Source organism: Rhincodon typus, chromosome 5 (genome assembly GCF_021869965.1).
Source record: "Rhincodon typus isolate 14 chromosome 5, sRhiTyp1.1, whole genome shotgun sequence".
Classification (NCBI taxonomy): domain Eukaryota; kingdom Metazoa; phylum Chordata; class Chondrichthyes; order Orectolobiformes; family Rhincodontidae; genus Rhincodon; species Rhincodon typus.
The window spans coordinates 70636230-70660631 of record NC_063336.1 but is presented as its reverse complement, the minus strand read 5'-3'; the positions used below and the strand labels follow the sequence as shown (position 1 = coordinate 70660631).

The following is a 24402-nucleotide window of genomic DNA, read 5'->3' as shown; positions in this document are numbered from 1 at the left end:
TGTAACCCTTTTGTCCTAAATGTATTTGTAGAATCCCTTTGGATTTTCCTTAACCCTATTTGCCAAAGCTATCTCATGTTCCCTTTTGGCCCTCCCGATTTCAGTATACTCCTACTGCCATTATCAGGAACAAAAACAGAAGTTGCTGGAAGCTCAGCAGGTCTGGCAGCATTTGTGAAGAAAAAAATCAGAGCTAACATTTCGGGTCCGGTGACCCTTCCTTATAATTGATGGTAGCTGGGAAAACATTGGTTTATATGCAGAAAATAGGGAGGGAGGTGGGGTAGGCACTAAATGGTAGGATACAGCCCGAAGGGAGAGAAAAGCAGTTGGATAGATGAAGGATGAATAGTTATTAATGGGGATTGTTAGTGACCAACACTAGGTAGTGTGTAATGGCAGGCTATATGATAACAAGGCCTGGTGTGTGGGGTAGTGAGCTAGGACATGGGAGAGTTTAAGCTCTAAAATTACTGAACTCGATATGGAATCCAGAGAGCTGCAGGGTCCCCAAACAGAAAATGAGATGTTGTTTTTCCAGCCTGCGTTGAGTTTTTATGGAATACCGCAGCAAGCCAGAGATGGAGATGTTGGCCAGGGAACAGGGTGGTGTGTTAAAGTGACAGGCAACAGGTAGCTCAGGGTCTTTTTTGTGAGCAGAACGTAGATGTTCTGCAAATTGGTCACCCAGTCAATGCTTTATTTCCCCAGTGTAGAGGAGACCACATTGTGAGCAGTGAATGCAGTAGACTAGATTGTGGGAAGTGCAGGTGAAGTGTTGCTTCACCTGGAACAGATGCTTTGGGCCCTTGGATAGTGGGGATGGAGGAGGTAAATGGGCAGGTGTTGCATCTTCGCCAGTTACAGGGGAAGGTGCCTTAGGGCTGTAGGGGGATGAAGGAAGAGCGGAACAGGGTGTCCTGGAGGGAACGGTCCCTGCAGAAGGCGGCCAAGGGCAGGGTGGGAAAAGTGCAGAATATGTGTCTAGTGGTGGCAGGCAACAGGTAGCTTAAGGTCTTTTTTTGCGAGCAGAACGCAGATTTTTTGCGAAGCAGTCACCCAGTCTATGCTTCGTTTCCCCAATGTAGAGGAGACCACATTGTGTGCAGTGAATGCAGTAGAGTAGATTCTGGGAAGTGCAGGTGAAGTGTTGCTTGGGGCCCTTGGATAGTGGAGAGGGAGGAGGTCAATGGGGTGTTGCACCTTCGCTGGTTGCAGGAGGAGGAGCCATGGGGCTGTGGGGGAGCGGGGGGTGTTGGGGATGAAGGAAGAGTGGATCAGGGTGTCCCAGAGGGAACAGTCCCTGCAGAAGACAGACGACAAGAGAAGGGAGGGGAGTATGTGTCTGGTGGTGACATCTCGCTGGAGGTGGCGGAAATGGCATCTGATGATCTTCTGGATGTGGATGCTGGTAGGATGGTAGGTAAGGATAAGGGGAACCCTACTGCTGTTGCGTCGGGAAAAGAAGGGGTGAGAGGGTGGAAGTACAAGAGATAGGTTGGACCTGGTTGATGGCCCTGTCAACAACAGTGCTGGGGAATCCTCAGTTGAGGAAGAAGGTGGACATTTCAGAGGCTCCCTTGTCGAAGTTAGCCTCATCTGAATATATGCAACGGAAATGGAGCAACTGAGAGAATGGGATGGAGTCTTCACAGGAAGCAGGGTGTAAGGATGTATAATACAGGTAGCTGTGCGAGTTGGTGGGTTTATATTAGATGTTAGCAGCCAATCTAACCCCAGAACTGGAAACAGAAATGTCAAGGAAGGGAAGGGAGGAGTCAGAGATAGACCAGATGAAAGTGAGGGCAGTGTGGAAGTCGGAAGTGAAATCTATGAACTTTTCCAATTCCAGACAAGAGAGGGAAGCAGCATCAATGATATCATTGGTGTATTGTAGCAAGAGCTCTGGGTGGGGGCCAGAATAGGACTGGAACAAGGAATGTTCCACATACCCTACAAAGAGACAGGCATAACTGGAGCCTATGCGGGTATCCATGGCCACCCCTGTGACCTGAAGAAAATGAAAGGAGTTAAAACAGAAGTTGTTGAGGGTGAGGACGAGCTCGGCCAGAGGAAGAGGGTGGTAGTGGGTGGGGACAGTTCAGGTCTATGCTCTAGAAAGAAGCAGAGAGCCCTAAGACCCTCCTGGTGGGGAATGGATATGTAAAGGGATTACACATCCATGGTAAAGAGGAGGCAGCTGGAACCTGCAAACTGGAAGTTTTGAAACTGGCGTAAAGCCTTTATACACTTCTAGGGAATCACTCGATCCCTGCTGTCTGTACTTGACATTTGCTTCCTTCTTATTCTTGACCAAAACCTCAACTTCTCCAGTCATCCAGTACTCCCTACACCTACAAGCTTGCTCTTTGCCCAAACAAGAACGCTGTCTCCGAACTCTCGTCATCTCATTTTTGAAGGCTTTCTATTTTCCAGCCGTCCCTTTACCTGCGAACATCTACCCCTAAACAACTTTTAGAAGTTCTTGCCTAATACGATCAAAATTGGCCTTCCTCCAATTTAGAACTTAAACTTTTGGATCTGGTCTATCTTTTTCCATCACTATTTTAAAACTAAGAGAATTATGGTCACTGGACCCAAAATGCTCCTCCACCTGCCCTGCCTTATTTCCCATGAGTAAGTCACATTTTGCACTTTCTCTAGTAGGTACATCCACATACTGAACCAGAAAATTTTCTTGTACACACTTAACAAATTCCTCTCCATCCAAGCCCTTAACACTATGGCAGTCCAAGTCTATGTTGGAAAGTTAAAATCCCCTACCATAACCACCCTATTGTTCTTACAGATAACTGAGATCTCCTTACAAATTTGTTTCTCAATTTCCTGCTGACTATTGTGGGTCTATTGTACAATACCAAATCGGTGAACATCCCTTACTTATTTCTCAGTTCCATCCAAATAACTTCCCTGGACATATTCCCAGGAATATCTTGCCTAAATACAGCTGTAATGTTATTCCTAATCAAAAACACCACTCCTCCTCCTCTCCTGCTCCCTTTTTGACCTTTCCAATAGCATCTACACCCTGGAACATTAAGCTGGAACATTAACATAGCTATCCTGTCCATCCCTGGGACACGTATCTGTAATTGCTATGATATCCCAGTCCCATGTTCCTAACTGTGCCCAGAGTTCATCTGCCTTACCTGTTGGGCCCCTTGCATTTAAATAAATGCAGTTTAATTTATCAGTACTACCTCATTCTCTACTTTGCTCCTGCCTGCCTTGTCTGTTTGACTTACTCCTTTTCCAAACTGTACCAGTTTCAGACTAATCTCTTTCCTCACTACCTCCCTGGGTTCCTCATCCCTCCCCAGACAACCCCCCCCTTACTAGTTTAAATCCTCCTGAGCAGCTCCAGCAAATCTCCCCACACCCCACCCCCCACCCCCCAGTATATTGGTCCCATTCCAATTTAGGTGCATTCCATATTTCTTATACTTCTACCCCAGAAAAGGTCAATGATCAAAAAGTGTGAATCCTTCTCCACTGCACCAGCTCCTCAGCCACGTATTCATCTGCTCTATCCTCCTCTTCCTACCCTCACTAGCTCATGGCACGGGGAGTAGTTCAGACTTTTTAAATTCCTGCCTAACTTCCTATTTTGCCACCTCTGAATCTTGTCCTTTTCTTTTCCAATGTCATTAGTTCCAACTTGTACAACGATCTCCTGCTGGTCCTTCTCCCCTTGAGAGTAGTCTGCACCCTCTTGGAGATATCTCTGATCCTGGCTCCAGGGACACAACACATCATTCTGATATCCTGCTTAAAGTGAGGACTACTGTACCACAAGAAACAGTTAGGAAATTTTCGGTTAAGATTCAAACACCCACAGTCCAATAAAGTAACGCGAAAGATATTTTCGTTGCTTAACACTAATGCAATGTAGTAACAAATCAAGAGGATTCCCATTTCCAGTTCAGATTGGTATTTAAGTAGTTGCTTGTAGACAAGTTTACAACTGATCGTGGGAATGAACAAAATAAAACATGTAGTGTTACATAATATAAGAAAATCACAGTCAACATAAGCCCTGAGAACTTGATTCATTTTGGATCAAAGTACTTTGCTACTATAACTTGACTGATTTTGGTTACTGAAATTCTAATGACACTAGATAGTAGGATACATTGCCAGTCTTAGTACAGTGTAATGGGCTGGATTTTACAAGGTGCTATGGTCCCTACACTTCTATCCGCACTCCAAACAAATCAGTGGTAAGCCTCAGCATGATTCTGACAACATGCTGCATAGCAGCTTAACTCTGGGAGCAGCATTAATCCCTTTAAATTGAGACTTAGCCCTATCTCAGGAGGAAGTCTTGCCTTAGAGAGCTGCCAACCAATTTGAGGATTGGCACCTCTGTAATCCAAGTAATGGGCACTGTAGCCGTGACACCTGCTGAGACTACAGGCCACTGCTAATGAACAGCAGCCTGAACTGAGCGGTAAATCTAGAGTATCACCAGGCCATGCTGGCAGGCAATGTGGATGAGAGGGGTGGGAGCCTGGGTCTGAAATGCAGGACGGAGGATGAGAGGGAGCAATGAAATCTGAGGAGGTCAGTGGAGGAGGGTGCATTGCCTCTGCCAGGCCTAGGGAACCCACAGAAGATGTTCCCTGACTGTCACTTGCCCAAAACCAGCTTGCCAAAGCCAAAACTACTGGGCTTCCTGTATACAGTGTGACCTCCTCCTGCTGTGGATCAAATACCACAATGGTTAAACCTTAACAGTTCGGCCAAGGTCAGGCAGGCTGGAGGTATGCTTCCTTCACCATACGCAAAATTTCAGAAGGTCTGGGGCTAACAGATAGATGATGGAAAGGACACTCGCTGGATTTTACAAACCCCTGGCCACTGCCCTTAAACCACCTAAAGGGGAGTGTACTGTTCAGCCTTTTTTGAAAACATTGTATATTTGACCTTAACGATCAAACTACTGTGTCATTCGTATGTTATGCAGCTAAATCTAATTGTTCCTTAAAATGTCAGTAGTGTTTTAACATCTACTGGAGATATTAAAATGTTTCAACTAAGTTTAAACTGGGTTTGTTGAATTTCTCAAATTCTCAAAAAGGCCCAGAGCAAACATATGCACTGTACGTATATTGAGTCACAAGTTATCACAATGAACTATTGTGAACTGTAAGGATTCAGTGTCATTAAAACCAACATGAGATCCCCCCACCTCTCCAGTCACAATTCTGCTCCAGAAACATATTGTTTAGTTACAAAGCTTGTGAGTGGTCTGTGCTAAGCTCCTGTCTATCGGACATTATTTTCTCCAGTGATAAGGCCACATCAGGAAACTTAACTGAAAAGGGAAGGAAGTGGTATCTGGATCAAATGGGGAAAAAAAATGTAGGTTTCAAGAAGTTCAGCTTGTAAGGAACTGATAGAATTATACATTGCATTGGTTTATTTTATTTGAATACAAGAGCAACAAGTATGCAAAATCATAAAGAGAAACTGGCAGTCTAGATGTGGATTGAGACGTACATCTCGGTGGGGCTAGGGCGCAATTACAATATTAATTCACTACTTTTCAATACATCTAACCAACTTTGCAAACTTTACAGAAACAAAAATGGAAGCATCTGTAGAGAAATAGTAGCTGTCATTTGTGTTTAATACAAATAAATAATAAGCCTTTCTTAGAAAGGCACCAAGATTATTTCCATAAAATAAAAGCTAGATGTTCTTTAAAAAAGTGGAAAATAGCCCAGTGTCTATTGAATATGACAGAAACATACAATTCAGGCTACCAATTCTGCACAAATGGTTTCTCCCTACATGAATTTAATCTCTTGCGCTCCATAGTCTTTAAATGTTCTCAAGCATCAATCCATTTCTCCATAAAATTCATGTTTTTTTTATTCATTCATGGGCTGTGGGCTTTGCTGGCTGACCAGCATTTATTGCCCATTCCTAGTTGCGCTTGAGAAGGTGGTGGTGAGCTGTTTTATTGAACTGCTGCTGTCCATTTGTTTTAAGTAGACCCACAATGCTCAGAGAGGGAATTCCAGGATTTCGACTCAACAACAGTGAAGGAACAGTGATATATTTCCAAATCAAATGGTCAGTGGCCTGGAGGGGAACTTGCAGATTCTGGTGTTCCCATGTAATGATGGTTGTTTGAACAGTAGATGCAGGCATGAATGGCCTCCTTCTGCACTGTAACACTGCTTTGATTTTGTCTTTTTTTTGATCGAGTTTCTCATCTCTCTGCTTAATATCCTCTTTGATTGGTGTCAACTTTTGTTTAACAACATGGATGGAATCTTATCCTTATTTGACATTCTATTCTGCCATGCACAGTTAGTTGTAATATAATGTATGGTACTAAAAAAAATGCTCACGAATCTTGCGTAATTTTGATAGCACAAACATTGCTCTTGAGACTTGAAATCAAAGGTTTGTACCTTGCACTTATCAGGACTGAACTGAAGGAAAAATAACTTTCTGGAGAAAACTACAATTTGAACAGATTGAGATGAGGAAGGCAAAACTGTATTTCTAGGGTAAAACTCATGGGAGCTTGGAATTTAGTTCAGAGCCTGGATCCACAAATTTCCATCACATACAGCATCTCCAAGAAATTAAGATTTGAGGGATATGAATGGTGACTCTGCCCATTACATCAGTATCAGTACTTTAAGGCTGCTTGGTAATGTTTTGGAATAACAACAGAATTCTGTGGTCCAGCAGAACCCAAACATGCTCAGAGATAGCATAGTTTCCACTCTGTACCTAGTAAAGACTTCAGCGCTCCAGAACTTATCCAAGCAGCACAGTGATACTACAGAATTTCTCTCTTCCTGTAGTTACAGAAAATCCAACCACCTTACAGCCACAGTTTGCTGCTGAATCTCCATAAAAGCTTTCTTCCGTCTAAATTCTTCACTATTTTAAACTTGTACTCTCTCAATCCCATTTCATCTACCAGTGGAAACAATCTGTCAGGATTTACTTCTTCATTACTATTCCACACTGCAAATTTAACATGCACTTCAGGACAGACAGGAATATTTATTCTGACAGTGAAACAATCTGTAAATATCATGTGGTCTTTATAAATAAAATGCAGTGGGAGGAAGGGAAATTAGTACATTAATGGCTAAACGTCAAAAAACGAAAACATCTTACCATTGCTTGATCTCTGGATCTTTTGAGCCGTTTGCCACGTTTTCCAAAAATGCAGGCAAGGTCTGTCACACTTCGAGAAGAGAGATCCTTTCCTTTAATCCAATCATTTAAACAATGCACGTATTTATAAAATTTCAATGCCAAGTAGAAATCATATAGAAACATGTCAAAAAGACTGGAATTAATTAGGTCACTTCAGAGTCAGATAATCAATTTATCTGAACATATTTGGTTAAACATAGTGGTAGACTTAAACATCAAGTAGACTCCAATGAACTCATTAAACTGTCAAACTCTTAAAAAAATCTTAATTAAATCACTTATTTGGAAATTCGTACAACAGCATCACATTACTCCAGCATAACATGAAATATAACAGGTTGCACATACTCCCAAAAGGCATTATGATATGCTGGATTACATATACATGACATTTGCTTGATGGCATGGAACTTTTGATCTTGCTAATGAGGTGGGGAGAAGATATGATCAAAAGGGCTGTTACTCTGCATGACACAAGGGGCTGTTCAAAGTACTGGTACAGAAGCATGCATGTTAACCACAAGGGAGTTTTGCAATGTTGTAACAGAAAACAAAGATGTGCTGGATGTAAAAACAAATTGCTCTCATCATCATGAGGTACAAATGCATTCATCTAGTCAGTAAACAATCAGAGGAGGACCAGGAGGACCACTTCCTTCTGAGGAAGGGTCACCGGACCCGAAACGTTAACTCTGTTTTCTCCTCCACAGATGCTGCCAGACCTGCTGAGCTTTTCCAGCAACTTTGTTTTTGTTACTGATTTACAGCATCCGTAGTATTTTTGGTTTTTATTTAAGGAAAGGATTCTGGTTTTAACAGAATAGACTATATATAAAGTTGTAAAACGAAAACACTCATATCTTTTACGATTTTGTTCCCAGATTACATGGAGGCTAAAGAGAAACTAACTAGTAGGATCTTGGCAAAAGGGAGAGAGGCCAAAATTCTTCTTTTACAAATTGGAAATCACTGCTTAGATTCAAAGATCTACTTTAGTGTCTCACAATATGTAAATCTTCTGGACACATCCATGTCAGAAATGAAAAATATTTACTCAAATTTGTGCAGATACCTAATCTCCCAGCATTTTAGCAACCTCTTCAATAATAATGATAACTCTGTAGAAAACGCTGCCAAATGGAAGTAAGCTGCTTCTAAACAGTGCCAGTTTACTACACTTGCTTCATTCATGATCTGTACACTGCAATCGTATTTTTGTGCTTAGCTTTAAATCCAGCGAACAAAATGTCAAAAAAGAGCTGCAAGTGAATCTTCCAGACTGAAATGTCTATTGTGATAACTTATTTTAAAGCTGTGCTTAGGGTGTGGACACTGTCAATGCTGCATTTATTGTCAATCCTTTGTTGTCACCATCACTCTCAATGGGACATTCTCCTTGGAACACTGTCGCCCTTGCCATTACTGGACCACTTCAGAGGGCCTTAGGAGTCAAACTATAGGGGGTCAGGTTCCATTCCCCAACAGACAATACTGGACCAGTTATTCGTCCACTGCAATTTTCATTGTCGGTTCCTCAAACATTCTTGGATGCATCTCATCCAGCCTTGGTGCCTTACAAACATTAAATATGGAAAGCTTATCCAATACAACCTCATTATCCATTTTAAACCTTTCTAGTAACTGGGTTCTTCCTCTGTCTTCATGGTCTGGCAGCATCTGCCTTGTAGGTTAAGAGAGATGCAAGGTATTCTTTTAACACAACAGCCTTGGTCTACTCCTTCCTTCCTACCGGCCTTTTACTATGTATGTAATACTATAAGACTTTGAGATTATCATTCATCATCACTGCATTATAGTACATGTGAATTGATGTTATAAAGCTGTCAAATTCCATTTTACCTCAGGATCACTTAAGTATGACCTGCTAGTGTTGTAAACAAATAGCCTAATGTTAGCCCAGACTCGTACGTGCCTCATGAATGTAAGGCTTGAATATAACAATTAGCTGTAATAAATGGTTGAGCAGTGCTAAGCACTGAATATGGTGGCTCACCTGTTAGCAGTGCTGCTTCAAAACACCAGGGTCCCAGCTGTGATTCCGCCCTTGGGCAATTGTATGGAATTTGCACATTCTACCTGTGTCTGACAGTTTCCTCCCCCAGTCCAAAGATGTGCAGGCTAGGTGGATTGGCCATGGGAAATGCAGGGTTCAGGGATAGCATAGGGGAGTGGATCCAGGTGGGATGCACTTTGGTAGGTCAGTGTGGACTCAATGGGCCAAATGGCCAGCTTCCATGCTGTAATACCACAATATCCACACCAAATTTATGTTATAGGAGATAATATTAGCATTATCACTTATGGAGGAGTATCCTAGAGGCAAACTCACACCAGCATTGACTCCAGCAGAATTAGTAAATAACCAGGACAATTGGCTCATTTGTAAAGTGCCTACATACCTTAATGGGGAAATGTACAATGACCATTCTATGATCTACCAGGTCAAAGCATGTTCCACGTCGTAATCTACTCTTGCAGAGCAGAGGCAAACTATTGGTACAATCTAATTATATTTAGCAATGCGCAGTCAATACCCTAGAGATTCAAATTAATTTTTCCTAGTTTTGATCCATCCACTGTTGAGAAAGATCCCATGGGAAGCTGGAAATATAGCTCTCCATCTGCACAGCAGTGCTATGAATCTACCACTTATTATCTGAGCTGAAAGAGTCGTTTTTTTGATAATTTTTGTTCTCTGTTCTGTCATAAAGATCACAGATGAACATAAAACAGTGATCACAGACCAAGTCATAATAAAAACGAAAACCTAGGTCTCAAACAGGACGAACAGCACAATAATTAATTATTGCTCTTAATTAAACAATAATTCTTAATTAAACCATACATTTATGCCATCCACTCTGCATGGGCTGCTTTAAATTCATCTGCTTCCTTCCTGCTAATTAAGGCATTCTACTATAAGCTTTGAGGGAAAATAATTATTTCAGCAAAATATCTTCAGCAGTAGAGATTGGACTGTTTCACACCTTCTGCAAATTCAAATCTGTTGCAATACCGAAAATAAAACATCTACCTCGCAAACAAACTAGAAAACAAAATTCACAAGCTAAAATATCAAATAACGTACAAATTAGGTCAGGTATAAATTTTACCTGTAATATAATGTGAATATCAAATGGTAACTAAAATGTTTGTTTCAATGAATAGCATTTGAAAATGCAAAGCCTTATCCAAAAGCACTGTTTCAACTTTTAAGCCGTAAGATACTTGCTAAATCACTCGTACAATATTCAAAAGTTCCAGAATGGTAACTTATCAATAATTACTAAATTAAGGGGGTGTGCAATGAGCATCCAAGGTAAACAGTTTACCCGAGTATCCTGTAACTAATAATCATGACCTGCTTCTATAAAAACAAGTGCAAATAACCATAACTTGTCCATAAGTTTCACTGATGTATATTGTGCTACATATACAAAAAGTTACAAATCTTCTGCTTAAATTAGGAAACATCACACCACCCCAAGCAAAGATATTAACATTTACAACTGAAATGTCAGCATTGGACAAATTAAATATTTGTGTTGATTATATTGTACAACATTTTGTTTTTCATGGAGTCCTAGATCGTCTGACGAAGAGTCGTTGTTGAAACGCCAACACTGTTTCTCTCCACAGATGCTGCTGGCCCTGCTGCGTATTAATCAGCATTTTCTATTAGATTTTCAGCATCTGTGCTAGACCTCACCTTTGGTAAATTTCTGGTAGTGAACGCGTTTCTTGGAAGATTTAGATTTCTCTTCAAGGCTAAATGCAGTTTTATCCTCGGCCACACGTGAGCCTGTTGAAAACAAAAGCCCACAATATTTAAAAAGGATTAAGGTTATCTGTAGCAGAGTTAATTGATTCTATGACTGTACTAATTAATTGAGGCAATACTAAAAGGGGAGGCTCAGATTTGTGAGCTTGTAACCAATTACCCAACCTTATTGGTTGGAATGAAATAGTATTAGCAAGTTCAACCATCTCCTTTCTTAGTTCAAAGCAACTACAAAGTTTAAAAATGGTTTTGTAACAGCACACTAACCTCTCAGTCAGTAGTTTTTTTGTACAAGTAAACAATAGAAGTTTACTTTCAATCAATGCTTGGGGAAACTAAACTATGTCATTTCACTTCCACAGCATTTTGATCATCAGTGTAGTTGTGTTATAATAATATTCATACTTGTTTAAAAATAAAACTGTAAACTAAAATAAGAGATACACGTCAACATTCAGGATTAGTAAGATCAAGATTTCCAAGCAAGGCTCCGGAAATACAATTTCAGCGAGCCGTGTCAAAATCAGTAATAACTACACTGGATTTTTTGATGTTGATTATCTGTTTGGTTCTTTATAAAAATCTTACAGGTTGTATTTAACCCTTTCTTTGCAAAAATATTCTCTTTCTTGCTGTACCCATTCTTTTGTTGTCAGTTATAAATTAACGTTCTAAATTTAATTCAAATAATTTTTTAAATGAAATAAACAGAGGTGCCTTTCAATGTCAAATGGAAGATACATCAGATTTGTTGCCATTTCTAAGTCTTTCGTAGGTTACAAGCACAAATGTAATTCACTTATTTGATATTCATGCTTTTTAAAAGAAACTATAATTAACCCAAATAATAAATACTTGTTCAGAAGATCATAGCAGGAAAGCTGATTTAGTAAAAATAAAACCTGGTTAAATTTAGTGTCTGGATTATTTCCAAACACAAAATTAGATAACAAGGGATATACCTGAACACACTGGATATGTAAATTGAAAAGTAATTCCAAGTTAGTCAATGAATAACTTTGTTAATAGTAACAAGTATATTGAACAACAGCTGTGAACCTCAAGAGAGAGCTGACTAAAATGCCAAACCACACTAAAGTCACTCAACGGATATTATTAAACTTCTACAGAGAACTGCTTCAAAAAAGAGAAGACATTATCTCAGATTTTGCAATCAATGGCAAACATTATATTCTTGCTGTTCATTAATTTGGCAGTCACCCACAGATTTTCATGGGCTTTTAAGCAACAAAACAACAATTACTGGGAGTCCAAAAAGACAAAAACCCTCCACAGAAGACTTACGGTATTTGTAAAACAAGACTAATAACATTGTTTCCTCAGAATGAAGAATCTACATTGAGCAATGTATAAAGCAAAAGGTAAAAACCAAGTCGAAACATTTCAAATATCAAATTAGAAAGCAAAATAAATAGATGGAAAAAAGATGTAATTAAGATGGAAACAAAAGACGGGAAAAGAAAAAGTAATATTATTTTAATTGTTGTATTTTCAACAATAATTAAAATCCGAAGAAATGAGACCTGATATTTGTAAAAATACACTTTCATCACCAAAGATGATTTTGGGGGAAGAATGCAGACTTGCCATAGATTTAAAATTTCATTTACACTTGAATGGATACTCCTTACAGGTGAAACAGCAACTTTCTTGTAATTCTTTCAGTTCAACAACTGCATTCTCTCCTCACAATGTAGTCTCCTCCACACTGGAAAGTCCAAATGCAGACTGAATAATCATTTTTCAGATAACTTTTGCTGCTGAATTTCTAGTAATCTGTCATTTTAATGTTCCTCCCATTACCACTCTTGTTTTACTGTCCTTGACCTCCCACACAATTCCAATAAAGCTGAATGCAAGCTCAAGGATCATCACTTCAGCTAATGAATTGGCACTTTACAGCTTTGCAGAATCAATTCAGAGCTCAACAATTTCATAAACCCTTCCCCATTACCTTGACTGCAGCTGAGTTTCTTCCTGTTTACACCACCTCTTGCACATATTTTGCTTATCTACGTGTCCTATTACCATCTCCTTTTGCCTTTCACTATCATCCCTTTTCTCATTTGATCACAGGCATTTTCCACCGTATCACAAACCTTTCCAGTTGTTCTATCCTCCATTTCCATCTTTCCCTGTCTTGCTTAAAACTTACATCTTTAAGCATTGCCACTCCTGGCTCACATCATTGACCTGGCACATTAATTCTGTCGCTCTCTCCAAATTCAGCAAGAGAGGCTGAGACATTCCTGATTTCTATTTTTCATAGGTTAATTTTCAAAGATCGAGAGGTAATCACTTTGAAACAGAAACTTCTTAACATTTAGAAAGGCTAGAACTAGGGAACCTAGTCTCAGGCAACATCCCCTCTTAGCAGTGCAGCTGGTTCATGCATGGCGATAGGTGTGCAATTGTCATTTGCAGCACTGATTTCTGGTTCTGGAAGTTATTGTCAGATATGGACCTCAAAAAGGTCCTGCCAGATGAAAACAAAATTAATATTAATGCCAGTCTCTGGGTATGGGGGTCAGCTATTTAGGACTGAGAATAGGAGAACTTTTTTCTCTCAAAACATTGGGACTTTTTCCAGAATTCTCCATCACAGTTTTGTGGATGCTCAGTTGAGGAGACTAAGGAAGTAATGGGATAAAAGGACTGGGTGGAATGGTGGAATTGTAACAATCATGAACTAACTGAATTGTACTTTGTGTTCCACTTCCTCTTATCTTCTTGCATATCAGTCAGCATGAAAAAGAAAGCCTATTCTGTGCAAAGGCAATGTAAGACACTTCTTGTGAACAGCACCAATGAATTTCCTACCACATCCATTTTCTAAGTTTGAATGCAATATCGATGGCATGAATCAAACCTGAATAAAAAATTGTTCCCTAATCTTTTATGTTGACAAATAATGAAGTCAGGACATAAATATGACACTGTATTATATATTTTTTAAGAAACATCTGCTCCAGACAGTGAAGAAATCCAGAAATGTGAAGTAAACGATATCTAGTATTGAAAGGGTCCGTTTAAAAAAAAAGGTAATTTCTAAACAGGTTTATTCCTCAGGAATAATGAGAATACTGACAAACCAGACATTTTCCTGCCGTCTGAAATAAATAGTTTGTTTATTTAAAACAAGTTAAGTGCTGAGATCCTTACAATGCTATCGTATATTTCCTAACACAGTTCCAGTTCCCAGTGAATAATTTGTGGACACAAAGAAATGCACATATGATTACCAGCATAATTAGCTGTAAAGGAACAAGATTAATTCAGAATGTAGTTGAAGAAGATCTAACCTCTCTTGCTACCTAACCCAGGGTCAGGCTTAAGCCACGGGTAGTTACGTCCGTTGGCAACCGACATCAGTTTGTGTATATGGATCATAGTATTACATTGCACAAATACTGTTTGCCTTTAGCCAAACCAATCTTTTGTTGTCGTTAGAAAGCGCCAATAAATGAATCACCAATAAACAAACTATCAATCTTTTGTTACTACACCCAGCTTGAATTTCTACTCAGCGGTATGATAGAATTTGCAGTTGATTTGCCCTTTAATCCATGAAAACGTTGACGACAGCAAGCTGGGGCAAAACTGTAAAATCAATACCTTTGAAACCTTTGCTTCTCTTTTCCATCAGGGCGAGCAGGAGTCTAGAAATTTGATGGCAGCACACTTATTTTTGTCGGGAATAAAATGCCCAATGTTATGGAAGCATGTGTACTGCTTGTCTAGAATAAGTAGCATTCCATCCTTCTCATTGGTTAAGTATTCTATTGATGTTCATGAACATGTACCTTCAAATAATGGTTCTATACCCGAAAGCAGCCATCTGAACTCCCCTGGTGAAGGTGAAAACTGCCACTGGAGAATCCGTCACGAAATGCATTACCGTTTTGTTCATGGAAGTAATACTTCGTCCACACTGAATAATCACCATTCTCTGCATGAAGCAGCAACACAAATTGACAATGGACTCTTTCAATAGCTCTAAGCTACTGCATGCCAGCTGATGGACAGGATGCCTGGTGTATCTAATATTTGCTGATGCACATCCTTTGGCTTCAGGCATGCAGCAACTGACTATCACAGCAAAGTGTAGTATTATAATGAGATCCCAACACTAACTGTAATACCTCAGCTTTTCTTGAATGTGATTGAATTTCTAGGGAATAGTCTCTAATGGCAACAGTCTTCACTTTGTAGTTAAGAGCTCATTTCACCCAATTATCTGATAATGACTCCAGATTATAAAGATTAACCGCCTTCAAATGCTTTATCCTTGGGAAGTGACAACAGGTAGCTAAGGAAAGAACAAAATCTATACACACTCAGTCACTGATGGCTGTACTCGTATGGCTTGTCACTTCATAAAAAATGCACAGTGACACTGGTCAAAAGGTAGAGACAGCATACAGAAGTGGAAGATCTGACAGCTAAGCATGAGAAAGCTCATGTTCTACCCAAACAAAAAGATAATCTTATCAGGCAAGTATGAATGAGGAAAGATATTCTACCTTTCTTAGCTCATACTTCGACAAAATCACCTTAAATGATCTTTAGCAATCAACTTCTTAAATAATTAAATAAATCTAGAGGATTTGCCACCAGTACTCTATCCAGACATTCGTTCCATACAGTATTGGTTTGCTTTCAGATCATTTTGTGAAGACCTTCCTAGTATTAATTCCAAATTTGTTAATCATGTAGTTTGATCTGGAAGTCAGTGCGTGATTCTGTTTAAGTTTTCTGGACCTTCTCGTATACCGCTATATTATCACATCTCAGAAACTACCTTTCAAGACAAAAAAGCCCTTTGCTCTCCAGTCTCTCCTCAACCCAAAATTCTAGCATCAGAACAACCCTGTGGCTATCTCTGCAAAGTGTCCAATGCTTGAGTGAAGAATGGAAAGGGTTTCGCTCAGCGGTAGCAACCCTCAATACCTACCTTGCCCCTATTATTGCCCCGCTCCCCCAATTCTAGCCCCCGTTTACCACATGCTGTTTCCAGAAAAACTCGCCACTGCCAGAATATTTCAGAATTGACAAGCACCACTGGCCAGCACCAGCATTAAGAGGCTGCCATGCACCCAAACAAGCACTGTCAGTCTGGAGCTGCCCTGTGTGGATGATGAACCTTACCCCAGACATGGTAGACAAGGAAAACCTGTTGCTCCACTTTGCGGGCAGATACCTGGAGGTCCTGCTATTTGGGATGGTACACAGGCAGGATACCCTCTTCCCCCAGGACCAAAAGAGGAGACCACAATACCAACACCATTCATGCCACCTAGGTCAGTGCAATCTCAGCTATCTAGTGGAATGCACAGCACTGTAGGAAGAAGGTCAATGACTTTCTTCACTCCACCAGTGTAAGTGATGTCATCTTCTCTTCAATACCTCACATTCACTCTATATCTGCTACTGTACCCACTTGCCAGCAAGCATCAAGCTCTACCACTCATTATTTAACTCAGTATCTTCCCTTACTCACTCACATGCAACTTGACATACACTAACCTTGCATGCCATCTGCACTGTCTACTCATTCGCTTGGGGCACCAAAAGCGACAGCTGTGCCACTCACTATCATCTCCTTTGATAACCGGCACTCTTTTATTTCATGAAGAAAGCAGCCCAAAATAGGGCAGGGAGAGTCAAAATAGTCAGAGTGCTATCTGGCATTCGGCTCCATGAAGAATGCCCTAAAAGTCTCTCTGACCATAACCAAGCCCTTGGATGGTATTAGAAGCTGGCTTGACAAGTGTCCTTTCTTTATGTCTGTGCTAAACGGCATGGATGTACAGCAGCACTGTGAGCCTGACATCTCTGATTGAGGAGACAAAGCACAAAAAGGCAAGGCAATGGCAAAGCACAGATTCTGCGAGCATCCAGGTAGACTCTGAATGAGTGAGCAATTGAATAGACTAAGATATGCAGCTTGGTCCAGTCCATGTGTGCATGTCCTTGAGCGCAAAGTATCCTTGCAGCAGCACTAGAATGATATTTGCCACTGCAGTCCAAGGTGTAGCGGTGAGCTAGAGATATCAGGTATCTGCTGATTTCTACATCAAGAATTTTTGGCATCTAATTCATTTGGCACATTTGCTAAGATAGAAAGCTGCATACTAATGAGGCAATATGTGCCATTAATAATGTCCTTAATGAGCAATAAGTCCTCCACCCCCACCTTAATAGGCAATACGCCACTGCTTAGCAAGAAACATGCTTCATAGCCTGCCAGAGATGTCAAGGATGCAGCAAGTTGATCCCGACATCAAGATAGGCCTCACCACATTTCTTGTGCAATTCTGTCATTAATGTCACCATGGTCCACATGGTTCAACCCCTATAACATTTCATCTACAAACATTATGCTATAAAAGAAGCTTAGAGACTGAGAATTCTTGCGATCTGAGTCCCTAAAACTTCCATTCTGTACAAGATATTCATCAGGGATGTGATGGATTACTCTCATGCCTTAAGGATTAAATGCCTTAATGAGTGCAGCTCCAAAAAACAAAAAAGCTCAATAAAATAAAAATTAAAAATCTGAAGTTAAACACAGTAAGTGCTAGAAATTCTCAGTAGGAGTGGCAGCATCTGTGGAGAGAAAATGAGAGTTAATATTGCCCAATGCAACTCCTCAGTTACAACTACAGAAATCATAAATTTATGACACAAACTCTCTTGAAGAATGGACAGGGTCTATATAATGACCTTGATCTAAAATGGTTTTAAACTCCCTGCTCTTTAAACTTGTAAAAAACTTAATAAAAACTCTCTGCTGAACAACTTTGTTTAAAGGCTATATGCTGCAAGTTATGAAAAAAAGTATCATATGATCATACAACTTCAACAGTGCTCTTTGCTGACATTTCCCCAATGACTTTTATTATTGAATGCTTGGCTGTGTATCAAAAGCCATAACACTCTCAGAAGGCAGTTCTTAATTTACAGATTGATTTACATTTTAAAGAGGCTTTTAAAGGATTAGCTGTCTTTAATGTGCGGCTTGCATAAAGGTTTAAATGTTTTTATAAGATATTAACCACCTTAAATTTAAAAGCTTTGAACGGATTTGCAATTGGGAGCTACTTTTTCCCTCACTGTCGAGTGGTTATGACCAAGGGTTACATCAGATTGTCAGCTTTCTCTTATTTTTATATGCTTCCAGAGATTCTCCCATGGCGGATACTTGCTGTGTCAACATAGAGGTGGCATGAGGGGGAAGAGACAGCATGAGGTGGCATGAGGGGGAAGAGACAGCATGAGGTGGCATGAGGGGGAAGAGACAGCATGAGGTGGCACTGGGTTTTCATGGAGGGTAAGAGTGGTGAATCATTAATGGTGAGAATTAGAGAGACTAACAGCCTTTGAAACAAAAAAGTGAGTCTTCTGACCAGCCCTTTGCAGTGCACACCCGTGGACACCCACGCTCTACTTCAGTGGTCAGTAGGCTCAAAGCCATCAACTCAACCCACGCTCAACTCTCCTATCTAACCCGGCTGGAGATGCTCACCTTGGTAGTGAAAATCTAGTCCCTCGTCTTTGCTTTCTCAAACAAACATTCTATAAAATGTGTCAGTTTAATCATGAAAAGCAATAGAAGTTACACAACAGTACCCTCTAGTGTCAAAAGTCAAGAATTCAGTGTTTCAACATACAGCGTGCGCTGTTGAAGCACCCAAATCTTTTATGCCAATGGACTGCCGTAAACACTCATGGAAAGGTGAACTTTTTTGAATGAGATGTAGTCGGGTTTTTAAGAGCATGCAAACATCATAGTTGCTAAGAGACTCAGTGTCTAATTTTATGGTGTGAAATGTTAAATTTCTCCATTTTGATGAAAAATAATTAGTTTCAAAGTTTATGATATTACAAATTGCACCCTTGTCCCAATCATTCATTATTCTTCCTGTAAATTTTTAACTAAAAAAGTGGAAAGTTCAGTCTATTTTACTTCCTGGTTGGTTGTCCGTGAAAATACTTCAATGTAATTACATGCCTACCGAATTGATAATATGAATGTTGTTGGATATTTTGAGATTCTGGCTTAGCAGCAAATTCTAACTAATGTCAAGATATATACTACAAAGATCATTAGATCTTTGGGGGTAACTTTCTCAAGGTCAGCAGTGAGTGCAGTTGTTATTCTACCGACTGTGAAATTTGAGCCATTATGGCCTGGAAACTGAATAAGGGGCAAGAACTGGTTCATATTCTTCATCCACCTGCTATTTTATTTGCTTTCCTCTATAAACTGTGGCACAGTGAGAGATATGGTGAATCTAGTATTGTTTGTCATTTTGTGATCTTCAGAGTGTTTTGACAAATATAAAAAAACCAGTCCACCAATACTCATCTTGAAAATTTAGGAATATTTTTCCATATGCAGAATACAATCTAAACTAGCACTTTGTAACTCAAAATTGTTAACACTTCGAAATCAGTAAAACAAGTATGTAACTCCAGACATACCCTACACCCCTTAACAGCAGGATCTGACCAAACACGAAAGCACTGAAGTGAGAAATTATGTATTCCATGGCAGGAAACACTTTTACACCACATAACATGCAATGCCTTTGCAGAGGCACCAATTCATGATCATGAATAAGGCAAATTGTGTTTCTATTAGAGTTTGGTTTATTAATGTTATTAAGCTCAAATTCTACCATTAAGTGCGTACTTGCAGGGAAGCATTCATCATTGGCCTTCACTACGTTTTAAATGGTCAGCCAAATATAATATAAATTTAACCTCCATTTTACATTTACGCACAAGAGGGGACATTACTGGCAAGGCGAGTACTTACTCTTTCCCAAGTTGCCTTCAGAAACTGGTATTAGACTTCTACTTAGGTTAACAGAATATACAGTCCAGAAACAGACCCTTCGGTCCAACTCATGCATGCCAACCAGATATCCTAAATAAATCTAGCCCCATTGCCAGCATTTGGCCCACATCCCTCTAAACCCTTCCAATTCATACATCCATCCAGATGCCTCTTAAATGTTATATTCGTACCAGCCTCCACCACTTCCTCTGGCAGCTCATTCCATATATGCATCCCCCTTTGCCTGAAAAAGTTGCCCCTTAGGTCCCTTTTATATCTTTCCCGTCTCACCTGAAATCTACGCCCACCCCGGTGAAAAGGCCATGCCTATTTACCTTATCCATGCCCCTCATGATTTATAAACCTCCATAAGGTCACCCCTCAGCCTCCGACACTCCAGGGAAAACAGCCCCAGTCTATTCAGCCTCTCCCTATAGCTCAAACACTCCAACCCTAACAACATCCTTGTATATCTTTTCTGAACCCTTTCTATTTTCACAACATCCTTCCTATAGCATGGAGACCAGAATTTTACACAATACTTCAAAAATGGCCGAACCAATGTCCTGTACAGCCGCAACATGACCTCCCAACTCCTATACTCAATGTACTGACCGATAAAGGCAAGCATACCAAACACCTTCTTTACTATCCTATCTACCGGCGACTCCACTTTCAAGAAACTATAAACCTGCACTCCAAGGTTTCTTTATTCAGCAATACACCCAGGACCTTACCATAAAGTTTAGAAGTCCTGCCCTGATTTGCCTTTCCAAAATGCAGCACTTCACATTTATCTAAATTAAACACTATCTGCCACTCCTCAGTCCATTGGCCCATCGGATCAAGATCCCATTGTACTTTGGGGTAACCTTTTTCGTTGTACAATACACCTCCAATTTTAGTGTCATCTGCAAACTTACTAACCATACCTCCTATGTTCACGTCTTGAACCAGTATAGGTAATTTTGTCCAGCAGTTTAGTACAACTGATTCCAAAACCCTGAAGACTGAACCACACGGGTGAGGAACCAAAGCTGCACATGGCCAGATCTGGTTAAGAACAGGGGCTCTCTTTCGCCAAAGAACACATGTTCTTTTTTAAAAGAAAATGGGATGTAAAACATACCAGATTGCATTCAGGTAGTAGACAAGCTAGGAAGTGCGTGTAACAATGCTGGGAAGTGGAAGCTGTGTTATTTGGAAGGATTGTTCAAGGGTCTAGGATATTGACAGCAGTGTACTGAGACGTAGAGCATGGTTGCAAAGGCAACAGAAAGATCAGTGTGTGAATCTGAAAATTTGGGCAAATTTAATTTAAAGACTAGGAATCATAAATATATTGACTTTTAGAAGGTGCAGCAGTGTATCTTTAATGCTTTTTTAAAGTAGGATAAACTGATTTTCTATCCTAGAAAAAGTTTTAATTAGCAATTCTATTCAAAAGTGACATGAGAAATCTGAATATAATTGAGGGATATATAAAATTTTTGCCTCAATCATGCCACTCACTTAGAAGGAAAGAATGGTGACCTCTGTGCCTCACTCTAGCTGTGTTATCACCCATTGACTTTTGCTACATCAAACAGGAAGGACTAAATTAAATACTTACCATTCTGCTTGTGGCAGGCATTGAGCTCAGACAAAAGCTGGTTAAACTCATCCTGGTGTGCAATCCAGTTGTCCTAACAAAATTAAAATAGGTCACCAGTGAAATCTCATTGTTTTTATCAGAAAATGTTCATGTTCACTACTCAAAACTTGAAAATAAAACATACAGAGTACAGAACAACTTAATCAACAAGTGAAAGGTGAAAGAAGAGCAATATCTCTGATGAAATATTTCACCAAAATCTGGATCAAAGAATGAAAGCAGAACCATTCTTTCTCTTTCAGATAATTGCAAAATACCAAAGGTATTGCGTACAGTTCTGGTCACCACACTACCAGAACGATGTGGATGCTTTGGAGAGGTTTACCAGGATGTTGGCTTGTATGGGGGATTTCATCTATGAAGAAAGGTTGGATAGACTGGGTTTGTTTTCACTGGAACACAGGATGTTGAAGGCGACCTAAAAGAAGTTTATAAGATTGTGAATGGCATGGATAGAGTGGAAAGTATGAGGTTTTTCCCCCCAGGGTGGAGGGGTCAATTACTTGGGAACACGGGCTCAAGATGCGGGGGAGCGGGAGGGGCGGTGGGGGGGGGGGGGCGGAGATGGAATGTTTACAAGGGATGTGAGAGGCAAGTTTTTCACAAAAAAGGTGGTGAGTGCCTGGAACACGTTGTGAGAGGAGGTGGTAGAAACAGACAAAATAGCAGCATTTAAGAAACACCTGGACGAATACACGAACAGGAAGGGAATGAAGGGATTTAGTATGAAATGTGTCGGCGCACGCTTGGAGGGCCGAAGGGCCTGTTCCTGTGCTGTATTGTTCTTTGTTCTTTCTTTTCATGAATGGTCACAAACTTGAAATGGTGGGTAAGATTTACTCCACACCAGTGTAAGAAAACATGGTGACCAGGCCCACAATCACAAGAGAGGCATCAGTTTCTTGCTGCTGTGAAAACCTCGTCCGATTAACAGAGAGGCAACATGGGACATGTTCAAGAAACTTAACTGTTCAAAGTCGATTAGACCCATTAACTGTCGCTCAGGCCAGTGGAACTTAGTGTAGTTTCCATACACGTGTGGGGCTGTGTTTGTGCACACATGTGTACAAGCATGTGCGTGTGCATGTGTGTGTCATCTCTTGTGGCACACTGCTAGTATCCCTAACTTTAAGCCAGGTCTAGGTTCAAGTCCCAGTTGCTCCAGTGGTGTGTAATATCGTCACTGAACAGGTTGCTTTAAAAAAATCTCTCTCAAGGGTTAACTCAGCCTTCCCATGCCTTTGAAGGCTGCCTAGCTAGCCAACTACTGGAAAGGAGTGGTAATTCCTTGTTGTCAGACACTCTAGGCCTAATCAAAAAAACATTCAAACATGGAACAGGAGCGGGCCTTTCATGCCTGCTTTATCATTTAAAAAGACTATGGTTGATCTGACTTTAACCACAAATCCACATTCCCACTTACCCTGATAACTTCTCACCCTGTTTATTATCAAGAATCTATCTACATCTGCCTTAAAAATATTCAAACCCTGAATCACCACCTTTCCAAGAAGAGAATTTCAAAGACTCATGACACTCAAAAAAACTGTCTCTATTTGTTTTAAGTGGGCAACCATTTATTGTTAAACTGCAACCATTATTTCTAGATTCTCCCACAAGAGGAAACATCCTTTCCTCACTCTGTTGAGACCTCAGGTTCTTACATATTACAATCAAGTGATTTGTTATTCTTCTAAACTCCAGTGGATACACACTAGCTTGTCCAACTTTTCCTCAGAAAACCCAACAATTCCAGCTATTAGTCTGGCAAACTTTCTCTGAACTGCTTCTGGTACGTTTATGTTCTTTCTGAAGTAAGGTGACCAATTCTGCATTCAGTATTCCACTGTACTCACGAGTACCCTATATTGAAATGAAGAATAACCTACTTAATTTTGTATTCAATTCCCCCACAATTAATTAAAACATTCCAATAGTTTTCCTAATTACTTGCTGCTCCTGTACATTAGCATAGGATAGCTGGGTCTCTCTGCAACTTGCCATCTTGATAATATACTTTCTCTTCCTACCATAAAGGCAACAGCACCAAGGAGGATGTGGGCCGCTGAAATCCATTCTTGCACTTACCTTCAGCCCTCTGCACCTCTCTCATCAATGAAGCTCTCCCTGCAAATGCTTCCCTGCCTCACTTACCTATGTTATCAGATCCAGTGATGTTCCCTGCTCCCAGTGGCACAGATGACCTGACCACCTCTAGATACTAGATCCGTGCCTCATAACTCACTTCACCTTCAACGACAACATATACAAACAAATCAACGGAACACCAATGGGATCCCCAATATCAGGACTGATTGCAGAAGCAGTAATGCAAACATTTAGAACGGGCAGCGCTCCCCATTATACAACCCAAACTTTGGGTCCAATATGTAGATGACACCTTCGTGATTATTAAACGCACAAAACTAGAAGAAACCCACCAACACAAACAACATCCTTACTGGAATAAAATTCACGAAAGAATAAGAGAACAACCACCAACTACCCTTCCTGGACAGTGGTAGAACGCAAAAACAACAGGGAACTCCAGAATAGCGTATATAGAAAGACCACACATACGGACCAGATGCTCAATTACACTAGCAACCACCACAGCACCCACAAAACGGAGCTGCATCAAGACACTATTTAAATGTGCCACAACACATTGCAGCAACCCAGAACTACGCAAAGCAGAACAGAGTACCAATACAGAGTCTTCAAAAGGAATGGATATCCAAAAAGCACAATCCGCCGTTACTCCTGAAACAGACCACAACTGAAAGACACAACATGACCAGACTCACTAATTACCTACCGTACATCAAGGATATTTCAAAGATGACCGCAAGACTACTGTGATCCCTA

The 24402-nt window shown here is 40.3% G+C and overlaps 1 protein-coding gene across 1 annotated transcript in view; it reads right to left on the bottom strand.

Annotated features, from left to right (window-relative positions):
* The window catches only part of LOC109936489 (PIN2 (TERF1) interacting telomerase inhibitor 1), a 79126-nt gene extending 55588 nt beyond the window's left edge, over positions 1 to 23538 (bottom strand). Inside the window, exons 1-4 of the mRNA XM_048597056.1 lie at positions 23485 to 23538; positions 21493 to 21565; positions 10943 to 11035; positions 7171 to 7262 (exon numbers count right to left, since the gene is read on the bottom strand). Coding sequence (XP_048453013.1) covers positions 7171 to 7262; positions 10943 to 11035; positions 21493 to 21565; positions 23485 to 23538 — 312 coding nt within the window. The remainder of the gene's footprint in view (positions 1 to 7170; positions 7263 to 10942; positions 11036 to 21492; positions 21566 to 23484) is intronic.
* Between the last annotated feature and the right edge of the window lie 864 nt (positions 23539 to 24402).